Source organism: Chelonia mydas, chromosome 8 (genome assembly GCF_015237465.2).
Source record: "Chelonia mydas isolate rCheMyd1 chromosome 8, rCheMyd1.pri.v2, whole genome shotgun sequence".
Classification (NCBI taxonomy): Eukaryota; Metazoa; Chordata; order Testudines; family Cheloniidae; genus Chelonia; species Chelonia mydas.
Genome location: NC_057854.1, coordinates 104,165,745 through 104,188,239, shown reverse-complemented (window position 1 = coordinate 104,188,239; position 22,495 = coordinate 104,165,745). Strand labels below are relative to the sequence as shown.

At 65.7% G+C, this 22,495-nt stretch overlaps 1 protein-coding gene across 3 annotated transcripts in view; it reads right to left on the bottom strand.

The window, feature by feature from the left end:
- Positions 1 to 3,153: 3,153 nt before the first annotated feature.
- The window catches only part of ERI3 (ERI1 exoribonuclease family member 3), a 232,906-nt gene continuing 213,564 nt past the window's right edge, over positions 3,154 to 22,495 (bottom strand). For all 3 annotated transcript variants that reach the window (XM_037907025.2, XM_037907026.2, XM_043553170.1), the window contains exon 8: positions 3,154 to 4,612. In XM_037907025.2, the coding sequence (XP_037762953.1) occupies positions 4,530 to 4,612 (83 nt within the window). In that variant the 3' untranslated portion in view covers positions 3,154 to 4,529. The remainder of the gene's footprint in view (positions 4,613 to 22,495) is intronic.

Sequence of the window (22,495 nt, the reverse complement as noted above, 5' to 3'; positions counted from 1 at the left end):
TGCCCCAGCACGGCCCTGGGCACGGGCTGTCACAGACACTGCTCGGGAGGTGCCAGCCCTGGCCATGGGCCGGCAGCACGAGCCAAGGCAGAGGCACCGGACTCAGCCCCACGCCGGGTGAGCGCGGGGATAAGGGGTGCAATACCCGGTGCGGGCGATAGGAGGCGTCCCTCCCTTGCTTCTGGCGTTGCCCTGCTCTGGCCCTGGGATGGCGGCATGTGGCACAGACACCGGGGAGCCCTGCCAGCAGGCCACTTTCCACCCAACGGGCCCCAAACCACCGCCGCTGCTTGGCCCCGCTGCCCCACCACACTGACACCTGCCCAGCCGGGTCACAGGGTGCAAGGAGCCTCTCCCCTGCCGGCTACACACACAGGCGGGCGCATGGGCATCACCCGCACCCGGCAGGGGGCAAAGGGTCTCCGGGCTGCCGGCCCGTGGGGGCTGCGGAGCACGCCAAGGCCAGCCATAGCTCCCCACGGTACCTGCCACTCTGGCAGAGGGGCCCGCGCGCCAGGAGCCACAGCCACCCCGGAGAGGGGCAGCGCCCGGGCCCCATGGGGGGGAGGCGTTTAACGGCTCCCCCGGCGTAATCACCTGAGCCCGTTGTATCGACCAGGGTCCATGGCAGCAGCTAACAAGTTTTCTCTGAAAACTCAGAACTTGGCCTTTGCCCATGGCTCCTGCAGGCAGGAACGTGCCTGGGGCCAGTCCTGGCCCATGGGTCGCCGCGTGCGTTGGGGGTGCTGGCAGCCGGGGCAGGGCAGCCCCGCGCAGACACAGCCTGACTGTGGTGGTCACGTGGGGGCTTGGCACGGCCCCAGTGCTCTGCGTGGCTGGGGGGGGCTTTGCCATGTGACCCTGGCTTGGCGAGAGCTGCACCTGGGCCATGCACCCGCCAGGCTGGGGCGGCTCAGTGACCGTGTGAGCTCCAGCGAGGGGCAGCTGCTGCGCCAAGCCCAGTTCCCCGGCTGGGTGGTGCTGCCCCCCGCGCATGATCACCTGACCCCCCCTCCGGTGCAGACGCCTGCTGCAGGGTCTGAGTCCAGGCCTGGGCAACACCCCAGGCCCCTCTCCAGGGTTCCCCACACTGGGCACCAGCGGGCGCTGGCAGCCTGGCTGCCCCCCTGCAGCCTTGGGATCCCCCTCCCTGGGCTGCCACCCGATGGGCACCCCCGATTTCTGCCTGCTGGTGGCCTGTGACAGGCTGGCAGGGGCCAGGCACGGGGGGTGGGGGTGGCAGTAGCTGAATTAAGGGCTGTGGGGGGCAGCTCTCAGTAAGGGCCGAGTCCACCACCACGTCCAGCCTGCCGGGTACCGGTGTTCCAGCGATGTGTCAGCCGGCCCGGGCGCCATTCGATGGCGCTGACGGTCTGGGCTCCGCGTGGTGCCTAGGCTGGCCGGGAGGGGGAGTGCGGGGCGGGAAATGCCAGCGCTCAGGCGAGGAAACAGCCGCAGGCCGGCCAGCGACGTGGCACGTGGCCTCGTTGCCTCTCGCTGCCCCCCAAAGCTCTGCGAGCTGCATAGTGGGACAGGAAGGCCTCGGAGCACCCTGCCCATCCCCACGGCATCTGGGCTGGCTCTGGGCGCTCACCGAGCTGGCGGCAGGGGCTGTAACGTGGCGCCCCTCAGGCCTGCGGGCGGCGAGGAGGCTGGGGCACAGGACCTGGTGAGCAGCGGGCGGGGGGCTTGGCAGGGGCGGGGGGCACACAGGTGCTGCTGGTTGCGTGTTGTGTGTCCGGCATGGGGCGGGCTGAGGCACCACCAGGCCTCCAGGGAGTGACCCACGGGGGCTAACGGTGCCTGCCGGTCCCCAGAGTTGCGGGCGCAATTGGGAAGGGGGCTCCCACAGCTGTGCATCCACTACCCTCCCATGTCCCCCCCTGCCCCCCCGAACCCCTCCCTCCCTGTCCGCTGGGTGCCCCCACAGAATTGCCAGGCCAGGCCTCGCCCTGTTCATTCCCCGGCCTCAGGGAGCTGACAGCGCCTCCCTGGGGCCGGGTGGAGCAGGGCCCCCTCTGCCCCGGGGGTAGAGCTGAGCACAGAGCTGGCTGCCGGGATCTGTCCCTGCCCCCCCCCAACTGAGCACGGGGTGCTGGCAGCCAGGCCCCAACGCAGCAGCTGCCCCCCTTAGCCCCAAGAACCAGATCCCCGCCCCACTGCTCATGGGGAGAACGAGCTCTCTGCAGTACAGCCCTGCTGGGAGGGTGCATCCCAGCCCCCCCAGAGCCCGAGCCCCAGGGCAAACAGCCCCACCCTTGCAGCCAAGGCTGATGGGAATCCCCCCCTGCCAATTTAGGGGCTGGAACAGCAGGGTGGGGCGGAGGCTGGTGGCCCCCTGTGCCCTGCAGGGTGAGGGGGGCAGGGGCGCGGCAGTGTCTGGGCGGGCAGAGGACGAGGAGCAGCCCAGGGGCTTGTGGGCTGCAGGGCTCTGCGGGTGGGGGAGGGGGAGATGGGCCCCTTCCCCCCTGCGAAGGGGGGCGGGGGAACGGGACTGCAGGGCTGGGGCTGGCAGAGCCGGCGGGGGCGGGGTGAGCTCACCTCAAGGGACTTGTCCCCCCCAGCGGGCGTGAGCGCTGCCAGTCGTGGGCTCGTCCCAGGGCACGTGGCTGCCCGGCCCCCCCAGGAGGCCTCGCACCGTGGGCCCCCCCCCAGCGGGACAGGAGCGCTTTGCGACCCGGGGCTGAGACTCCAGAGGGCCCGGGGTGCCGGCCCGGCTCTGGGGGTGCCGGTGACATTGAGGTGCAGCCGTTAGCGGGGCCGAGCTTGGCGCTCACTGGGCCAGGGTGGCCCCTCTGCCAGCCCAGCCACTCGCGGGGCGGGACCCAGCCGCACCCAGCAGCCGCCGGCCTGCAGCGGGCTCAGAGCCGGCTGCAACGCCTCTGCCCCGGCCCTGCCCTCTCGGGGGCCAGGGACCTGCTTGGGGGGCCTCTCCACCACCTCCGGGCCCCAGCCCCTCGCAGACGGGGGGGGCTTAGCTCCCTCCCGCAGCACTGGGGCACCCCACGACTCCCCCATCCCCTGCATGCACCCTCTCCTGCCCTGCCCCACAGCTCCTTCTCGCCCCTTCCCCCGAGTCCCAGGCCTCTGCATGCACCCCCCACCTCCCATGCCCCACAGCCCCTGGCCCCCGCACACACACGCACACACACGCACCTTTTTCCCCAAACTTTATTCATGTGGCACATTTACAGCAAGGATCGGGATAACTAGACGATGGGGATGGTGGGTTTGCGTTATCGGCTGGTTGAGCTGGACACCACACACCATGCAGTCGTTTACCGCTACGTTCAGTGCCTGTATTTTCTTTCTGGTGACCGAGCCGGCTCAGCCCTGGCTGGGGGGCGGGAGGGAGCCCGGGCGCTGGCGGGTCACGGGGCCACGTGAGCGCGGGCACCGGAGCATCACCACGGGCCAGCGCCAGGCGAGGCCTCGGCTCAGCAGGGATCTGGCGTCATGGCTGAGCCACAGGACCTCCATGGCCCTGCTGTCACGGAGCCTGGGGGCCGAGGGGGACGGCCTCTCGGCCTGCCCCAAAACCCACCTGGATGGACGGGCCCAAGTCCCCCCGGTCGGAGGGGAAGAGGCAACAAGCCAGCTGCTGCTGAGCCTGGCAGGGAGCCTGCGAGGGGCAGAGCCCGGCCCGCGGGGAATGGGGCAGGCGAGGGCAGAGCTGCAGCTCAGCGGGCTGGGCAGGGGAGGGGGCCCTCACTCAGCGGACGGACCCCATGCCTGGAGCGGTGGGACGGGGGGGGGCAGAGGAATGACCGTCGTTCTGTGCCAGCACTCGCTGGTGCGTCCACTGCCAGCAATGGACCTGGTGCCCCCAGGAGCTGGAACCGCTTTGGCCGGGGGGGAGGGGGGCGGGCAGGAGCCCCCCTCCTGCCCCCTGGGAGAGACACGAGCGGAAGGGCCAGGCTGCCTGCCGCCGCCCGCCCCCTGCCCGGAGCCCTGGCTGGCGAGCCGGCGGGCAGAGAATACAGGCACTTGAGCTGGAGCAGAAAGCCGGGTTGCGGGGACACACAGCGGGATCGGGGTTAGTGTTCACTGCAAAGGGGCGAGGAGCGGGCTGGGAGGGGCAGGGCGGGGCGGGGGGCGCGGCTCCTGTGGCCATGTCAGGCTGGAGCTGCCACGCAGCGCCGGCGGGTCGCCCGGCAGCGCCCGGCAGGGCCTGGCGACAGGGAAACAAACACAGAAAAGAAAGAGGGCGACCCACGGCCGCGGGGCACGAGGGGGCAACGGAAACCAGGGGCACAGAAAGAAGAAGGAACTACAGCTCTAACCAGGTGGTGCAAGCGCCGTGGGCGGCTCCGGGGGCATGGCGGGCGATGGCCGGAGCAGCCCAGACAGGGGGTCCACGTCGGGTCTACACAGAGATTTTCCTTTCCGTATGTACAATCTCTACCGGCGGAGCAGCGGAGCTGGCTGTGGCGTCGCCTCTGTCCTCGGTTGCCGTTCGAATGCTCTCGCCCGTCCTCCCGCAGCGGAGGAGCCGGCCGCATGCAGCCCTGTCCGGCCCGCCCCGCCGATCAAAAGGGTTTGGAGGTCTGCTTGAAGATGAAGCCTCTATGGGCCAGCGTCTTCATGATGTTAGCGATGTTCTTACAGTCGTCTGCGGAGAGAGCAGAGCCGGGGTGAGGGCCGGCCCCCGGGGCCGAGGCAGGACGCCTGACCCCGCGCCTGGGGACGGCAGAGCCCCTCGCAAAGGGCCCGAGCCAGCCCTGCCAGCGGCACGGGGGCCCAGCAGCGCCGGGGGGTGAGAAACGCGGCCCGCAGGCGTACCCGGCCGGTGAGCGGCTGGCTGGGGATTGACGGTGGGGACGCCCCTCGCCGAGGGCTGTGGCAGGCGGGGATGCTGGCCCGCTGCCGGGTAGGGCGTGTGCTTGTTGGCTCCCCCATGGGGTAACGGCTAACAGGGCCCACGGCCTGCCTGGGCAGTGCAAACGACCCCCACGGCTGCCCAGCAGCCTAGGGCAGCTCCCAGGAGACAGGGAGGGCCACGGGGCGCCAGAGCCGCAGGTGAGGTCGTTACGCTCCAGAGTAAACGCCTATAAAAAAAGCCACCGATTAACCCTGCCCCACCTGCAGCCCTACGATCACGACCCCTGGCCCGGCCCTACAGTATCAACCCCCCCTGGCCCAGCCCTACGACCACGACCCCCCCTGGCCCGACCCTACAGTATCAACCCGCCCTGGCCCGGCCCTACAACCACGACCCCTGGCCCAGCCCTACAGTAACAACCCCCCCTGGCGTGGCCCTACGATCACGACCCCTGGCCCGACCCTACGATCACGACCCCTGGCCCAGCCCTACAATATCAACCCCCCCTGGCCCGGCTCTACGATCACGACCCCTGGCCCGGCCCTACAGTAACAACCCCCTGGCCCAGCCCTACGATCACGACCCCTGGCCCGGCCCTACAGTATCAACCCTCCCTGGCCCGGCCCTACGATCACGACCCCCGGGGCCTGGCCCTGTGACAATGACATCCTGGGAGCAGCTTGGCACCAGTGACCTCACAATAGCCCTGTGCCAGCTGCACACCGCAGGCTCTGCCATCTCATCCCGTCTGGGAGCAGGCTCCTTCCCCGCCCACTCCCCCGGGGCCGGGCCACGTGTGGGAGCTCGGCTCCTTCCGGGGGCTGATTCCCCAGCCCCCCACCAGCATGACCGGTCCGGGGATTGCCCTGCCTCCCCCATGGGGGAATTCCACGGCAGCCTCTGTCCCACGGTGCCCCCAGCCCAACGCCTGCACCGTCCCGGGGCCTCCCCCGTCACACTCACGGGCAGGGAGCGAGTCCCCCGGCACCGTCCCCAGGCCGAGCAACGCAGCTTGGCTCTGCCAGCCCCCCTGACTCAGCCCCTCGCTCCAGGGCCTCCTGGGGGACTCCAGCGGGTCTCCCTGGGGCTGCTCCTGCCTTTGTCCTGCCCCCCGGCCCAGGTCGGCGCCCGCTGTCCCAGCCCTTTACGGGCCCTGTCCCCTCTGAGTTAGTTTCCCTGCAACACCCCCCACCCCGCCCCCCAGCTCGCCGGACCCAGCTCGCCAGCGCCCTGCGACCCTGGCCGGCTGCCGGAGGCCCTGTCCGGAGCGGCTTCCGCCGGGCTCACATCCTGGCCGCTGGGGCCAGCTGGGCCTCGTCCTGCTCAGCTGGGCCCGGGCCGGAAATCGGCATTCCAGGGGGGGAGCGCGCTGCGACTCGGCAGCCTGCCAGGCGACCCGCCGGGGCACGCGCGCCGCCCCGTGCCCCCTGCCGCCCAGTCCTGCACCGCGTGTCACGTGCCCACGCTCCCCCCCACACACCCGGGGCCGGCCAGTCCCGCAGCCACCAGCAGGGGGCACCGCGTGTCACGTGCCACCCCCCCCCCCCCGGGGCCAGCCAGTCCTGTAGGCAGCAGCAGGGGGCACCGCGTGTCATGTGCCACCCCCCCCCCCCGGGGCCGACCAGTCCCGCAGCCAGCAGCAGGGGGCGCTGCGTGTCACGTGCCACCCCCCACCCCCGGCACCCGGGGCCGGCCAGTCCCACAGCCAGCAGCAGGGGGTGCCGCGTGTCACGTGCCACATGCCCCCTGCAGGCCAGTCCGGCAGCCAGCGCTGGGCGCACACAGCCGGCAGCAGGGGGCGCCGCGTGTCACGTGCCACATGCCCCCTGCAGGCCAGTCCGGCAGCCAGCGCTGGGCGCACACAGCTGGCAGCAGGGGGCGCCGCGTGTCACGTGCCACATGCCCCCTGCAGGCCAGTCCGGCAGCCAGCGCTGGGCGCACACAGCCAGCAGCAGGGGGCGCTGCGTGTCAACATGCCACACACCCCCCGCACCCGGGGCCGGCCAGTCCCGCAGCCAGCAGCAGGGGGTGCCGCGTGTCACGTGCCACATGCCCCCTGCAGGCCAGTCCGGCAGCCAGCGCTGGGCGCACACAGCCGGCAGCAGGGGGCACCGCGTGTCGACGTGCCACACGCCCCCTGCAGGCCAGTCCGGCAGCCAGCGCTGGGCGCACACAGCTGGCAGCAGGGGGCGCCGCGTGTCACGTGCCACACGCCCCCTGCAGGCCAGTCCGGCAGCCAGCGCTGGGCGCACACGGCCAGCAGCAGGGGGCGCCGCGTGTCACGTGCCACATGCCCCCTGCAGGCCAGTCCGGCAGCCAGCGCTGGGCGCACACAGCTGGCAGCAGGGGGCGCCGCGTGTCAACGTGCCACATGCCCCCTGCAGGCCAGTCAGGCAACCAGCGCTGGGCGCACACAGCCAGCAGCAGGGGGCGCTGCGTGTCAACATGCCACACACCCCCCGCACCCGGGGCCGGCCAGTCCCGCAGCCAGCAGCAGGGGGTGCCGCGTGTCACGTGCCACATGCCCCCTGCAGGCCAGTCCGGCAGCCAGCGCTGGGCGCACACAGCCGGCAGCAGGGGGCGCCGCGTGTCGACGTGCCACACGCCCCCTGCAGGCCAGTCCGGCAGCCAGCGCTGGGCGCACACGGCCGGCAGCAGGGGGCGCCGCGTGTCACGTGCCACATGCCCCCTGCAGGCCAGTCCGGCAGCCAGCGCTGGGCGCACACGGCCGGCAGCAGGGGGCGCCGCGTGTCACGTGCCACACGCCCCCTGCAGGCCAGCCCGGCAGCCAGCGCTGGGCGCACACAGCCGGCAGCAGGGGGCGCCGCGTGTCAACGTGCCACATGCCCCCTGCAGGCCAGTCAGGCAGCCAGCGCTGGGCGCACACAGCCAGCAGCAGGGGGCGCTGCGTGTCAACATGCCACACACCCCCCGCACCCGGGGCCGGCCAGTCCCGCAGCCAGCAGCAGGGGGTGCCGCGTGTCACGTGCCACATGCCCCCTGCAGGCCAGTCCGGCAGCCAGCGCTGGGCGCACACAGCCGGCAGCAGGGGGCGCCGCGTGTCGACGTGCCACACGCCCCCTGCAGGCCAGTCCGGCAGCCAGCGCTGGGCGCACACGGCCGGCAGCAGGGGGCGCCGCGTGTCACGTGCCACACGCCCCCTGCAGGCCAGTCCGGCAGCCAGCGCTGGGCGCACACGGCCGGCAGCAGGGGGCGCCGCGTGTCACGTGCCACACGCCCCCTGCAGGCCAGCCCGGCAGCCAGCGCTGGGCGCACACAGCCGGCAGCAGGGGGCGCCGCGTGTCGACGTGCCACACGCCCCCTGCAGGCCAGCCCGGCAGCCATCGCTGGACGCACACAGCCGGCAGCAGGGGGCGCCGCGTGTCGACATGCCCTGCAGGCCCGTCCGGCAGCCAGCGCTGGGCGCACACAGCCGGCAGCAGGGGGCGCCGCGTGTCGACGTGCCAGTTGAGCCACAGAGGCAGTCACAGACAGGACGAGGGCACAGACCCTCCAAGGTACGTGGGCCCCTAACGCCCACTGAACTCAGGGCTGGTTCGGTGCCTGAACCCTCTGAGGATCTGGGCCTGGGTCCCCAGCAAGTGCCCCCAGAGGCAGGTCCTGCAGGGCCTGGCCAGACCCTCTTCTGCCAGGAGGGCTGCAGGGGGCAGGGCTCTGGGGAAAGACGACGGCCAAGCCCTGGACCGACGTGCCAGCGGGTCGGGTCGGGCAGGGCCCTGTCCAGGGAAGCAGCAGCCGTGATGGGAGAGGAGGTGGCGGAGGCCGAGCGCAGCCCCCAGAGCCACGTCCCAGCACGTGTCGCCTCTGGGAGGGAGGGACGGTACCCACCCACCCCGCGGGCCCACAGACCAGTCAGCGGGCGTCCCTAGAGAGCAGCTGCCATTCTGCACCTGTGGCCCCATCCGCGCCCGGGAGGCTCGTGTCACATTCATGCCCCCCCCCCGATGTCTTCACACTGCCCAGTGGCCGCGCTCTGAGCCCCTGGCCCCCCCACAGCCCTCAATCCTCTCCCAAGGGTTAGGGGTAACCCCAGCCCTGCCGTGTGGCCCCAATTGCTGCCCAGCGCCAACCACCCCCGATCGCTTCCCAGCACCAACCACCCCCGGGCTCCCCACTGCCCCACCCCCGATCGCTCCCCAGCACCAACCACCCCTGGGCTCCCCGCCATCCCACCCCCGTTCTCCACGGGTCTTACGACCCGCCCCGGGCCAGGGCCCAGTGTTTGCCCCCAGCGCGGGGCGCTCCGTCTGCACATGCAGAGCCCGATGCGACCATGCTGCCGTCCTGCCCCCGCCTGAGACCTGCCGATTTCCCCGGACTCTGCTCCCCTCCCTAACCCAGTGGCAGTGGCGGCCCCGGGGCTCGCTGCCTTGGACCCAGGGGCCCAGCCGGTCCGGGAGCTGGACGCTTGTCCTCGGACAGGACGGCACCCTGCTCCCGCGGCTCACCTGGCCAGCTGTGACTGCATGCTGCACAGGCCGGATTCCTGCACCGGCCTCGGCCCCATCCCTTCCCTCCCGCCCTTCACCTCGTCCGTCTATGTGGCTGGGAGCTCATTAGGGCCGGGGCTGTCTGATCTCACTGGGGACCTCCCCGCCCCAGCGGGGCCCTGATCTCAGTGGGGACCTCCACGTGCTGTCCTCGGACAAAGAACCAGCCCAAGTGCTGGTGTCCCCAAGCTTAGCTCACGTAGAGACCAAGATTCAATTATCCAGCCCAAGCATCCGATCCTCTGACCTGCTTGTGGCCAGGAGTCCTGCTGGCCAACGCCACTTTCCCTTGCAGGAGCTGGCTCTCGTGTCAAGGGCCGGGGGAAGCAGGCAGGGCCGAAGCCTTCCCCCAAAGAGCTCCTTGCCCCGGCACTTGACAGCAAGCCCCAGCTCCGGGGAGGCGGTGTGCTCTGGAGCAGGGCTGGGCTGGCGAGGACGGTGCTGCCCGTTGCCAGCGGTGGGATTGGCACTGGGGAGCTGCGGTGGTGCTGGAGCAGAGAGGCTGCGGGTGGCGAGGCGGGAGGAATGGTGCCTGCTTGTGTTATTTACCTGGGACTAAACGCAGGCACCGTTTGCTAAAATAGAAGCCGGGCTTAAATTGATTCCTGGTGTCTATATTTCATGTTGAAAATTGGCTTGTAAATCCATGTTTTGATCTATGGGGGCCGTCTCCTTAAGAAAAAGCAAGAGTAAATGTGTAATTTCTCCCTTGACAGCACACAGCAGAGAGGCGATCCTTCTTCCCGCTCCCCTCCGATTCGGGACAGCTCCACTCCCTCTGATTACCACTCTCTCTTCCTCGCCCCACGCCTTGATGTCTCCATTTCATTACCGCCCGGCCATTCATCAAGCTGTTACCGTAAGGGTGACTTTGCCCACTTGCGTGTGGCAGCGGAGCCCGGCTGCCGTGGGGAGAGCGTGCCACGCCGGCGGGGGGCGAGGGGGGGCACAGCCCCCACCTCGGCACCGCGGATGGATGTTCTGGGCGAGGGAAAGCCGCATCATTACTGATGTGTAAATGATAAAGAAGCCTCCACATTCATCTCGGGAGGGTAAATCCAGGGAGTGCTTTATAACCAAGCTGGAGCGATAATAATGTGAAATTAGGTCTCTCTATCAATGGGAGGAGGCCTTTTAATCACGGCTTAAAGGGTGCAAACGCTGTTTATCATAATTGAACTGTATCCGGGCTAATTGTGCCCATATTTCACTGTCTCGGAGACAGCAGCCGGGCTGGTGACAGAGTGCTGTGTGCCGGGACCAGGCAGAGCCCTGCCCACTGCTGCCCGGTGCCACCGACAGCCACTTAGCAATGAGAAGAGGCTTTGATCTCCCCGCTAACCCATCGGGGCTCTGCTTAACCCTTTGGGTGCTGGGGGGGGGGGGGGGGGGCTGGCTCCAGAAGGACAGAGCTGCCCTGGCTGCGCACCCTGGGACGTGCGTCTGGGGGTGCCGGAGCTATGGGGAGCTGTGCAGCATGGGGTGTGAGCTCTGGGTGCCGGCCAACGCCACTGGGACAACCCTGCCTGCCCGGAGCCGGGGGGAGCCCCCTGCACCCCATCACGTCCTCAAGGCCCCCCTTCCCAGCTGCAGAGTCCTTGCCTGGCCCGGCCGGGGAGCGAGGGCCAGGGATGCAGGGCTCTGTGCGGCAGTGCGATTGCACAGTGACTCCCTGGCCAGCTGGGCTCCTTCCCGGGCACCGAACTGCTCTGCGGGATCGTTTTGCGCCCCCCACCTGGCTAGATCCGCCCGGCTGGAGCCCCAGGGCCTCTGCCTAGGTCAGACACGGCAGCCCCTGGAACGACACGAGCTGGGACGCGCCACCAGGAAACCCACCAGCCCCGCCCAGCCCAGCCCGGGGCAGCCAGTCCTGCTCCAACGCCCGGCCCCAAGCTCATCCTGAATGGCCAACCCATCCCCCCAGCCTCTGCACAGCCAGGAATGCCTGGCACGACTGACGGGGGGACTGGAGCCTGGCGCCCCTCCCCCAAACACAGCCCTACACCCCCCTCTAGGATTCAGGTCCTTCCCCCCCTCCACATTCACCCACTTCTCCCTCTTGCTGGGACTGAGCCAACTCCCCTCCGCCCATCCATGGGTGCAGGCCAAGCAGGGCACGGCACGGAGGCTCGATGCTATGGGGATGGGCACTGCAGAAGGACTCAGGCAGACGGGCAGCCTGTCTGTGCTGGGAATTCAGACAGCTTCTGTCCCAAGTGAGGGGTTTATGGGGGGGTGAAAGGTTCCCATGATGAGCCCCCCACAGACCACATGGAAAGATCGCGTTTTCTGTACTCTCCATCTGCCAGTGCCAGTCTCTACCCCATGTCCGCCCTGGGGGATCTGGGGCAGGGGTTTCCAGGACTGCTCTGCCCCACGATTCCTTTCTCCTGAGCTTCCAACACCCCCAGCCTGGCCCCCGCCATGCTGACCCCATGTGGAGCCCCCCACCTGGAGAGAGCCGGGCTCCTGCTCCGTGCCCTGCAGCTTCCCCCCAGGGCATGGGGCCAGCACCCAAAGCTCCCTGGACAGCCTGTGGGCGCTGGGCGGGAGGCTCAGCTCTGACCTAGCAGGACGGTCCCGCCCCGCACCCGGGTGCAGGAAATGTTGATCCGTTCTAGCTGAAGGAGGGGGTTACACCCCCAAAACGCTAGCAGTGAGCACGACTCTCCTGCCCAGGAGCCCAGCCGCCAGCACGGCTCTGTAACAGACCCGCCGCTCGCCCCGTCTCACCCCTTTCCCACGGTCTGGCTCAGCCGGGAGAGGACAGGACAGGGGTGTGTGTGCACAGGGAGTCGAGGCCTTTGCCAATCGCTCTTACCTAAGGAACATGGGGAGAACTTGCCCCCTTGGAAGAAATAAACCCAATGGTCATTTGGTGGCTCACAGACAGGGCTGCATCGGGACCACCCCCAGCCCAGCAGAAGGCTCGCACCCCCTTGCTGCTGGGGAATCACGGAGTACAGGCGCCCTGCGCTTTACAGCCATTCCCTTCACGCTCCCCCTCCCCAGGGCCGGGCCAGAGCCCCGGCCCACAGAGAGCCCCAGTCAAACAGCAAATCCACTGCAGCACCGGGACTGGAAACCAGGTACCCTGCTCTAACCACTAGCCCCTACTCCAGTCCCTTTCACAGGGACGGGCCACCATCAGCCAGCTGCCTCCCTCTGATTACCAGCGACACCCCGAAGATGGGGCTGGAGGAAGAGATCCCTTCCCCAGGAGCCAGGTGGAAGCTGCCCTGTCTCCTTTCCACTCCCTGGGATCAGCGCCAGGTGTGCCAGGGATGCCTCCCCCCCACCTCCGAGGTGTGGGGGGGCAAGTGAATGCAAAGGGCAGAAAGGCAGTGACGGCATGGCATGCCTGTTCTTCTGGGAGGAATGTCACCGAGTGGGTCAACCAAGGCCGTTGGGCCAGGATTTAGCCGTCTCTTTCCACAGGCTCTGTTCTAGCTGGATGGGCTGGGCACAGCCATGCGGGATGGGCTCTGGCCTGGACTACGCAGGAGGTCAGACCAAATGGCCACAGGGGTTTCTTCAGGCTGTAACAGCTGTGAATGAGTTCTGGGCTGTATGCCTGGCTCTGCACAGCCGCCGCTCTGTGCCTCGGTTTCCCCGTGTGTACCCTGGGGCTGAGGACATAGAACCCCCCAGGATGTCTGCCGAGCACGCTCAGATCCCCAGGTACGCAAAGCGCTGTTATCGGCCAGTTTCCCTGCTGCGTTTCACAGAGCGCCGAACCCCACAATGAGAGAAGGGTCCCCGCTTAGAAATGAGCGAGGCGGGGCTGGGACCGGAGACCTGGGTCCACTCCCGGCTCTGCCACAGGGCGCGGCAGTGCCTCAATTCCCCCTGTATCCTGGGGATAACGAGGCAGCTGGGGGCCCAGCGGTGGCTGGAGAGGTGGCCTGAGCCAAGCTCCTCGTTATTCCTCCGGAGACGGTTTAGAAAGGCGAGAAAAACGGAATATCGGGAAAAACGCAGAAACCAGCATCCAGGCGCCTTGTTCAGAGGGGAGACTGTGACATCACAGGCAGCTCAGCCAATCATCAAAGCATTGGCTCGACTGCATCTGCATGCTGCTCTCCAGTTGGGTCAAACCACGTCCAAGTCAGGCTGGGGTTCTGGGAAGTGTCCCCCGCTCTGACGTCAGCGTGATGACCTCAGCCAGAGGGGCGCAGGGGAGGGCCTTTCTCGGCAGTGGGGTCGGCCGGCGGCCGAGCTCTGTGCCCGGGGGTGGAAGGCAGTCGGGCGGCCGTGCCGAGGCTGAGGGAGAAGCGTGGTTACTTACACCACACCTGGCGAGGCGTGAAGAAGCTGGGGGAAGGATTATTCCATCAGGCGGCTGCTGGCACAGCGCACGGCCCCTGCATTTCACAGCGACGCACGAGTGTCACACGCCAGGGCACACACGCACACACTTACATGCACACGTACCCAGGGTGCACACACACACACACACTCGGTGCCTGCATGCTCCTGTGCACACTCTCCGCAGCAATTCTTGGCACTGGCGATAGTCCTCCGGTGGGGAGCAGGGGACTGAAGCGGGGCTGCGCCTGGAGAAGACGAGGGATGATTCTCCGGATCCGTCGGTACCGTCGGGGTTGGGCTAACCGATGCGCCATCAAGCGCATTGTCGGAGCACCTACCCGACGAGGGTTGTGGTGGTGACCTGGGGGAGTCCCCCCAACCGAGCAGGACCATTCCGAGGGTGAATATTGGGGCCACGAGCGCCGTTTGACCCCACTGTTGTGTAGACTGTGACCAGGGTGCCGGATACCAACCCCGTGGGTAAGAAGGTGGGGAACTGCCCGGTGCTGCCGGAACCTCCTGGGAGTCACGCTTTGGGAACAGGAGTGGTGGAGTGTGTCGGATCCGTAGCATCGGAGTCAGAAATCTCGCCAAGTGGTGGAGCCGTTCGACCCTCCGGAACAGGGGGCAGCAGGAACATAGCGCAGGAAGAGTCCTTTCGACTTGGGGATCGGCTTGGGGCCTGTGGAGACCGGAGTCCCTCCAGTGCAAACAACAGTGGGGACCCGGGGGGCTTCCAGGTCTCCCACGGGCCAACAGGGCTGCTGGACGCTGCTGGTGCCGGGAACTGCATCTGTCTGGGGACCGTTTCCCGGACTCGGTGCAGTCGCAGCTGATGGAGTCACAGAATCCGTGATTGGTATGGGCAGATCTGGCCATCGGTGTGACCGTTTCTCACCCTGGTGAGACTCGGAACACATGGCTCCATCGGGGCCGGGGCCGAATCCTTCTTAGACTCACTGCCACGCTTATGCGCATGCTTCCTCGGTCCGTGGCCAGGCCCCAGCACGGGGTCCGTGGCACTGGTGCCCGATGGAGGCTTCGCGGTGAGGGGAGTGCTCTTCACTTGCACAGGCTGACGCGCAGGGCGGGTTCCCCGGCCAGGATCCAATGCCGGTTCCAGGGCAGCGGCCATAAGGCATGTCCTGAGGCGGAGACCCTGGTCTCCCGAGTACGGGCAGGAACGGAGAGGCAGATCCTGCCCCTGGGCTCCCCCTTGCAGTACAGACAGCGGTGGTGCGCATTGCAGGTAGCACCGGTTTGGACCCCAGGGTCTTCGGCAGAGCGGGGATGGAACAGGCAGGCGGCAGGGAAATGCCCTCCAGACGGCAAGAGGAAAATGAAGAAGAGAGCAGGCTGGCCTGGTACCTAGGCCTGAGGGAGGGCCTGTGGACCTGGGACAGGTGTTGGGTCCTTTGGGATGGGGAGGAACCTGAATGCTGCTGTGATCCCTGGTGTAAGGGCCCATCTGGCGCCAAGGCAGCTCCCCTGGGTGGTGAGACAGGTCGGACCCGCAAGGGGACAGCATGGGATGCCATGGTGAGGCTGTTACAGCGCCGGAGGAGTTCGCCCGAGGTCCTGGGTTCGCGTAGAGAACACACAGCCACGGCGGGGGTTGTGCCCGGGTTCCCCACAGCCCGCCTGGAGGCTGGCACCCGCGCTTCTGGGTCGCCGCAGGACAGCTCGACAGCCTATTCTCGTCCCACGCGCACACCAGGAAGGGCTGGGAGCGCAGGCCGCCTGATGCCCTCGCCATCTCTCCCCCTCGACCTGAGGGCCCCAAGCTAGCGGGAGAAGCTCCCTTGTCCAACGGAGCGTTACCCACACCCCGGCCAAGCTGCGACACTGACTGCTCCTGGCGCAGTGCCCCTGATCCGAGCTTAGGGTCCAGTTCCTGGGTCAGGAAACACGCCCACTACTCCCTGAAAAGGGGGGTACGCCAGGCCCCACGGAGAGCCCCAGCCAGCCGCTCCCCCGGCCCCACACAAGGCACCTGCCAGGCGCTGGGAGGGAACGGCTCATGCCAGCCACTGGGGAGTGCCGCCTGCTGCTGAGCCTGGCTCACGCTCCACATCACACGCTGGAGGCCCAGCCAGCCAGGGACACAAGGAAAACGCCAGGGGAGCCAGCCCGGAGACCAGGCTTGCGTGCTAAGCTCTTCCCAGCTGCCAGCTCAACACGCTGGTACCAGGAGGAGAGAGAATCTGGCCTGGCTGGAATCCCGGTTCCCCACGGACAGGCCTGGCCTCACTCCCTGCTCCAGCTAGGGCCAGTCGAGCGGGTCTGCTGGGGAGGCTGCGGCCGTGTGCCTGGCACTGTCTCAAGGGCCCTGGTGCAGACACACACCCAGCTGCTATTCCCTGCCCGAGGACCGAGCCCCACCCTGGTGCAGACACACACCCAGGGCACTCAGAGCTCCGGCGCTGGAGCCACGCTTTGGGCTGGGGCAGACGGATGCCACTGGGACGACATGCAGCCAAACCCCAGACCCCACGGCACGGCCAGCGGCGCCTCGTCAGGGCCCCCGTCCTGTGCTCAAGCCTCCAGCCAAAACCCTGCACTTCCTGTATGCTGCACTTCCCCACTTCCAAATCGCTAACGAGTGCATTAACGAACGGTGAATGGGCAGCCCTGCCCGGCAGCCCCCGGCAGCGAAGGATGATGCTCCAGCATGTTATGCAGATCAGACTAGTGGTCACAGGGATCTGCTCTATGAAACCCTGCTCCGTCCTCTTAGAAAGATGCCGCAAATTCCACCCAGAGCCAAAACTTCCTTTAGCACCAGGTCCCTGGATCTCGGAGGGAGACTGCCCGTGGCTTCACCGCGGCCTTTCTCCGGGCCGCTGGGGCTCGGGCAGATCCATGAGATACAGACGTGAGACGGGTCCCCCCTGAGCAGTACCCCCCGCCCCCTAAGAGCACAAGCCTGTGATCACGCTGGAGTGCAAAGCCTGCCATAAGTCATTTAGCTCGGCTGATTCCAAACCAGCGCGAAGGTAAACACGCGTATGACAATTACCCATGTAAAAAACCTCCCCAACAACACACCAACTTTCTAATATGCAATTACAGCCGGCTATTGATTTTACAATGTAATCCGCTCCGATTGATTTAATAACACAATTACAGGCTGGCTCTCGGGATATTAGAGCGGGAGATTTTCATAAACTCCAAAGGAAAAAAACCAAAGCGGCTTTTAAAAGAAGCCCGTCAGAGGCTGGTTGGGGAATTATCCACGCTACGGAATCCTCCAAGGCTGCCCGGCGGTGCCCAGCGCAAGGCATTTCTGTGCCAAAAATGGCCATCGACAACCTGGGAGCACACTGGTGGGAAGGCTTTCTCTATGCGCCACCCCCTCCTCGGGTGAGCCTGCAGGCCGGCAGCCGCTCTGATGGCCATGGAGAGCCACGGGCACACCACACCCCCAAGGCGGAGGCAGCAGAGTGCCCAGACAAAGTGGGGCGGGCACCCAGAGAACAGCTGTGACCCTTTCCGGGGCTTTCAGCATCCCACCCAGAGCCTGGAAACCCTCTCCACTCTGCACCCTCGCTCTGGTGCCATTGCCGGGAAGGTTGTGATGCCCCCTGTGCCATTACTAACCTGCGGGCACTCTACAGCCAGGCAAGCCCTTCTCACAGGGGTAGGGAGAACACGCCTGTGAGGCACACAGACCTCCTGAGAGCAGGACCCTGACGCCCCTAAACCTGAATGCTCTTAGGCCTCTGCGCTGATGCCCATCACCGGAGGATCTGGGCACCCTCCATGTCTAATGGATCGGCTCTGCCAAGTGCCTAGTGGGTCCATGGAGTCTGGCTCGTCTCCCATCCCCGGGAAATCTCTGCTTGGGGGAGGGTTTTTGTGGGGGTTGTGGATTCCTTTGACAGTTTCTTGTCCTATTAATTTGGGGGAGACGAGGGGTTGGTAGCAGTCGCGGTGGAAAAGGTTCAGGGTTTACTAGAGTGGCACAGGTTCCGCATTCACCTGCTCTCCTCCAGGCATGTCTTCGGCTGCCCCATCCCTTAGGGGCACGCGTTGCTTTGCAGGCCTGGGGGCAAGGCGGGGAAGCAAAGCCTGGTGTGCCAGGACTCTAGCCTGGGCCTCGCAGAGCAGAGCTTGCCGGGCCACTCGTTGCCTGCGTCTGAGAGGCTGCTGGGAAGCTGTCATGAGGAGCTCAGGCGTCTCCTCCCCTGCACAGGAGTCACCGATCCCCAGGCCGGAAGGGACCCTCGTGGGGAGCTAGTCTGACCTCCTGCGTAGCACAGGCCAGAGACCTGCCCCACAATAGCTCCTAGGGCAAGTCTGGGAGAGAAACAGCCACTGGTGTGTTAAACATGGCCAGGGACACAGAATCCACCACAACCCTGGGGAAATCATCCCATGGTTAATGACCCTCGCTGTTAAAAACCGACGCCTTATTCCCAGTATGAATTTGTCTGGCTTCAGCTCCCAGCCACTGGCTCGTGTTAGCCGTGTCTCTGCTAGCCCGGAGAGCCCCTGAGTAAATATTTCTTCCAAAGTGGACTGGGATCGAGTCAGCCCTGAACCGGCTTTGTTACATTGAACAGACTGAGCTCCTTGCATCTGTCCCTCCAAGGCAGGTTTTCTAACCCTCGGATCACTCCCGCGGCTCTTCTCTGACCCCTCTGCACTGTCACCACCCGTCCTGAATTGTGGGTGCCGGTTCACTTGAGCCGGCCCCGGCTGTCTGGGGAGGACTCTGCAAAACACGAGTGTGCCCGGGCCCCTGCCACATGCAACCTATGGTCCTGCACCGTGCGCCAGCCCTGCCTCTGTCCCAGGGCATGCTGGGAGGAGGGCTGGAAACCCCTCGACCTCCATCTTCCCACGGGCTCAGTCTGTGCAGGAAGCAGGCACATGGCTCAGCAACTGCTCCCTTCCCCAGCCAGGTTCTGGGTATCCCGCCCCCACCGCTTCCCCTGCGCTGGCCCCACGTCCCACCCTCCCGTTCTCACTCGCTGGGGCTCCCCCTAGTGTTCGCCTGGGGACTCCACAGCCCGGAGGCTGGGAACCCATCAGAGGGCTCCCGTGGGGCAGGGCTGGGCCTTCTCCAAGGTGAAACTACCCCGGGCCCAGGGCCCAGGGCCCAGCGCTCAGCGCAAGGCGAGGCCCTGCTTGAGCCTGGGCCCAGGGCATGGGCTGGACTGAGCGGGCCCTAGGCCTTGTTTCACCCAAAGCGACCAAGCCTGCCCCTCTGAGTCCGGTGCACCCACTCCAGACGCACCCGGGTGTAAACCAGGCCCCGGCACTGTCGCTGCTGTGACTGCCAGCTTCTCATCTCTCAGCCCGGGGCCGCACCTGCACGTACCCACGGCTTGGGCCCCTCACACACGTATGTACACACGGGCTCACCTGGTGTCACATGTACGCACACACAGCTGGTGCCAGACACCCATATATACACACACGCACACACCCAGACCTGGTGCCACACACACATGTATGTACACACTCACACGTGCACACGTACAAACATGACGATGCCAAGCACACATGGTGTCCAACCCACACACGCACACACACACGCACACATGCACACCTGGTGCCCAACCCCCCCCACACGCACACGCACGCACACACAAGTGCACACACACACACCTGGTGCCCAACCCCCCATGCACACGCACGTACACACACGCGCGCACACCTGGTGCCCAACCCACACACGCACACACACACGCACACACACGCACGCACATTCTTCCTCTCTCTTTCCCTCAATGTATTCCTGACTTTATGGGCACATTCTTCTTGTCAAGCTGACAGGGCAGCTAAGTGGATTTCTCCCTGATACACGGACGGATTATCACATTACTCCAATGTCCTACACAAACATATTACTTTATATTCAATAGCCCTAATGAATATAAACGGCTTTTTCTTTTTGGGGGAGGGGGCAATCTATAGATTTTTAATGAGGCCACTATTAACTCCCTCCTCTTTAAAGCAGCCGTGGGTGCAGCCTCTGACGAGAAAATCAATGGTGTTATTGTAGGAATATTGTATATTGATATTGTAATAATAAGATGCAATTGATTTAGGGGCTGTTGTGTGGTGTGTATGAATGGGGTCAGCGCGGGGTTACTCGGACAGGCTCCTATCGCTTTACTTTGCTGCCCTCTCTCTGGGTTTGTCCCATCTCAGGGAACCACCCCCCTCCCACCCCTAGGCCCAGGCCGAACCACCTGGGGATACCTAGGAATCGCCGGACTTGAGTCCCTCTAGCCTAGTATCCGTCTCTGACACTGGCCAACCCCACGTGCTGCAGAGGAAGGTGTAAGAACGGTGCACCAGGCAGATGGGAGCCGATCTGGGTCTCAACCTGGGATCGATGAGTTAGAGGCTGGCTTAAACCCTGGAGCAGGAGGTGATTATCCCTCTCAACCCTGCTTTTTTTTAGCATTGCCACAGTAACGCCTCCATCTGTTCTTGTGATCCACATCCAGGCCCTCTTTAATCTCACTAAGTTCTCGGCCTCAGTGCCATCCTGTAGCGGTGAGTTCCACAGGCATACTATGAGCCGGGGGTTTGAATTTGCCACCTTTCACAGAATGCCTCCTGGTTCACGTGTTGCGATAGTGAGAACAGGCGCTCCTGCTCTCCCGTCGCCACAGACAGTCTATGCTCTCAGCCGGTCCCAGCACCAGAGAAGGGCGTTTGAGGCTTCTGGGTGTCAGCCCGTATCCTGCCATCTCATGTTTCACCCCCGAGGCCCCCAGCACACAGAGCCAGAGGCTGATCTCCATCAGGCCAGTGGAAACCAGGAGTAACTCCACTGTTGTCAAACCAGCATGAGGGAGCTCCGAATCCGGCCCAGGGAGTTTGCTTTTTTAAAGCCAGACCCAGGTGTGGGTCTCCCGCAGGGTGCTGCCAGGCCAACGCGACAGACTCGGCCCCTGCACATGGGACTGAACGGTGCTGTGCCCACTCCACGGTGAATTCCTCCCTTGGGACTTGTGACCTCGCAGCCGCAGCCGCACGGAGGCCATGGGCTTGGGCCCTGTGGACGAGCAGCGTGCAACTGTACACGCAGAGCCCTCCAGGGACTCTCTGGGGGTGGGCCGGGGAATCCGCACAGGGTGGGAAGGGGGAACGTGTGCTTCGGTGAGAGAACTCCTGAGTCTCCGATGACGAATAGCTCAGATTCATACAGCACCTGTTCTCCCGAGGAGCTTTACAAGCCCAAAGAGCCTGTCTGGTAGCTAGGATCTCTTCCCCCACGCTGCAGTGCAGCCAGCCCTGGGTGGAAGGGGGCAGCTGTTTCACAATGTACAGCACCACTACCCAACAGCGCAGGCTGGACGTGAGAAATGAGCCTCTGTTCAGCTGAACCTGCAGGGGCAGTTCAGAGAGGCAGAACAGAACGACCTGTCTGGAATTTACCCGGGACCCCTGGGTCAGTGCTCCCATGCTTATGAAAAGTGCCAAGATATTTAATGACCACAAGTCGTCAAGACACCAGGGTAACGTCTCAGCCCAAAGACGGCAGCACAGCGCCCCCTAGTGCCAGAGTGGGGCTCTGGGGCCAGCACTGACTCCCGAGTAGCGAACAGCACATCAAGGTCTCCCACCCACATACTTCACGGGCTGCAGCTGGGCTGTCGTGAGTCAGTACTTCCAGAGACGCTGCCCCAGTGCCCAGAGGGCAGTAAGGGGCACAAGGCAGCTGCAACAGGGAGGTGAAGTCCCCCCGCCCTCCCAACCTCCGATGCTGCAGGTACGGCCATTCAGGTGTCAGGCTCCACGGGGGGCTGGGAGAGAAGAGAAGGGCTCAGCTGACGGACCCTACTCCCTGGGCGCGAGCTACAGCTTGGGTCACCCCTGCCCCGGAGCCAGGCACCTGCACCAAACACCCCTGGCCAGACGCTGCCCTGCATGCCATGGCCTTGGCCTGGCAGCACGGTGCCCGGGGCTTCAGCTGGCTTGTGGAGGGAGAGCGAGGCTGCGCCGTGCTGTGCCAGGGCAGCTGCCCCTGTGGTGCGGCGACATACCGAACCCCGTTGCAGGCAGTGGGCTCGGAAATCACAGGGGGCCCAGCCACTGCCCCAGCGAGAACGAGCTCTCGAGGTGTCCGGCCCCTATGGCCAAGCCCTGCCGCACGCGTTCCAGCGGGGAAGACGGATCACCCCGAGCCCCGCGCTGAGCAGGTCCATATTTAAACTGTCCCCATGCTTTATGGTCTGTACAGGAACCGCCGCTCAGGTGCCCGGGGACCATTTGTCAATGTTATAATGGCAGATTACTGGTAATGAATAATATCACCACTGCCTTTGTAGAACAGCTCCTGGACAGCGGGAACAGGGCTGCCCGCCCCAGCCTCCCTTCATCCTCCTGCTGTCACCCCAAGGCCAGATCACCTTGAGCACGGCTGGGGGGGGGCCGGGCTGGTGCCAGCCCCCGCCCCAGTCGACACCGTCCCCAGCCGGCTGCGCGCGCTGACAATCGCACATGATCGTTTTCTGGTCTGTCATTTTACAAATCATCTTCGCTCCTGCCTGAGCCACTTGCCAGCTGCTAACAGCAGGTGCCGGGCAGCATCCACCCTCCTGCCGGGCTCCGTTGCAGGGGGCAAGATACGGAGCCACGACCCAGCTGTTGTGGGAGCCCCCCGTCTCCCCGGGGCGAGCTGCCTGCAGCAGGGAGAAGCGCACGGAGCTGCATGTTCTCGCAGGTTTCACTCCTGCCCCACCTCCTTTCCTGAGGCTTTGCCAGCGCTAACAGACCTGTGCGAATGGAGCCGTTCGCTACCAGAGCAAAGTCGTCTCTGCCCCATTACCCGTCCCAGGGCTCTGTGGGCCAGTCCCGAGACCATCGCTCAGTGGGAGCTGGGTCA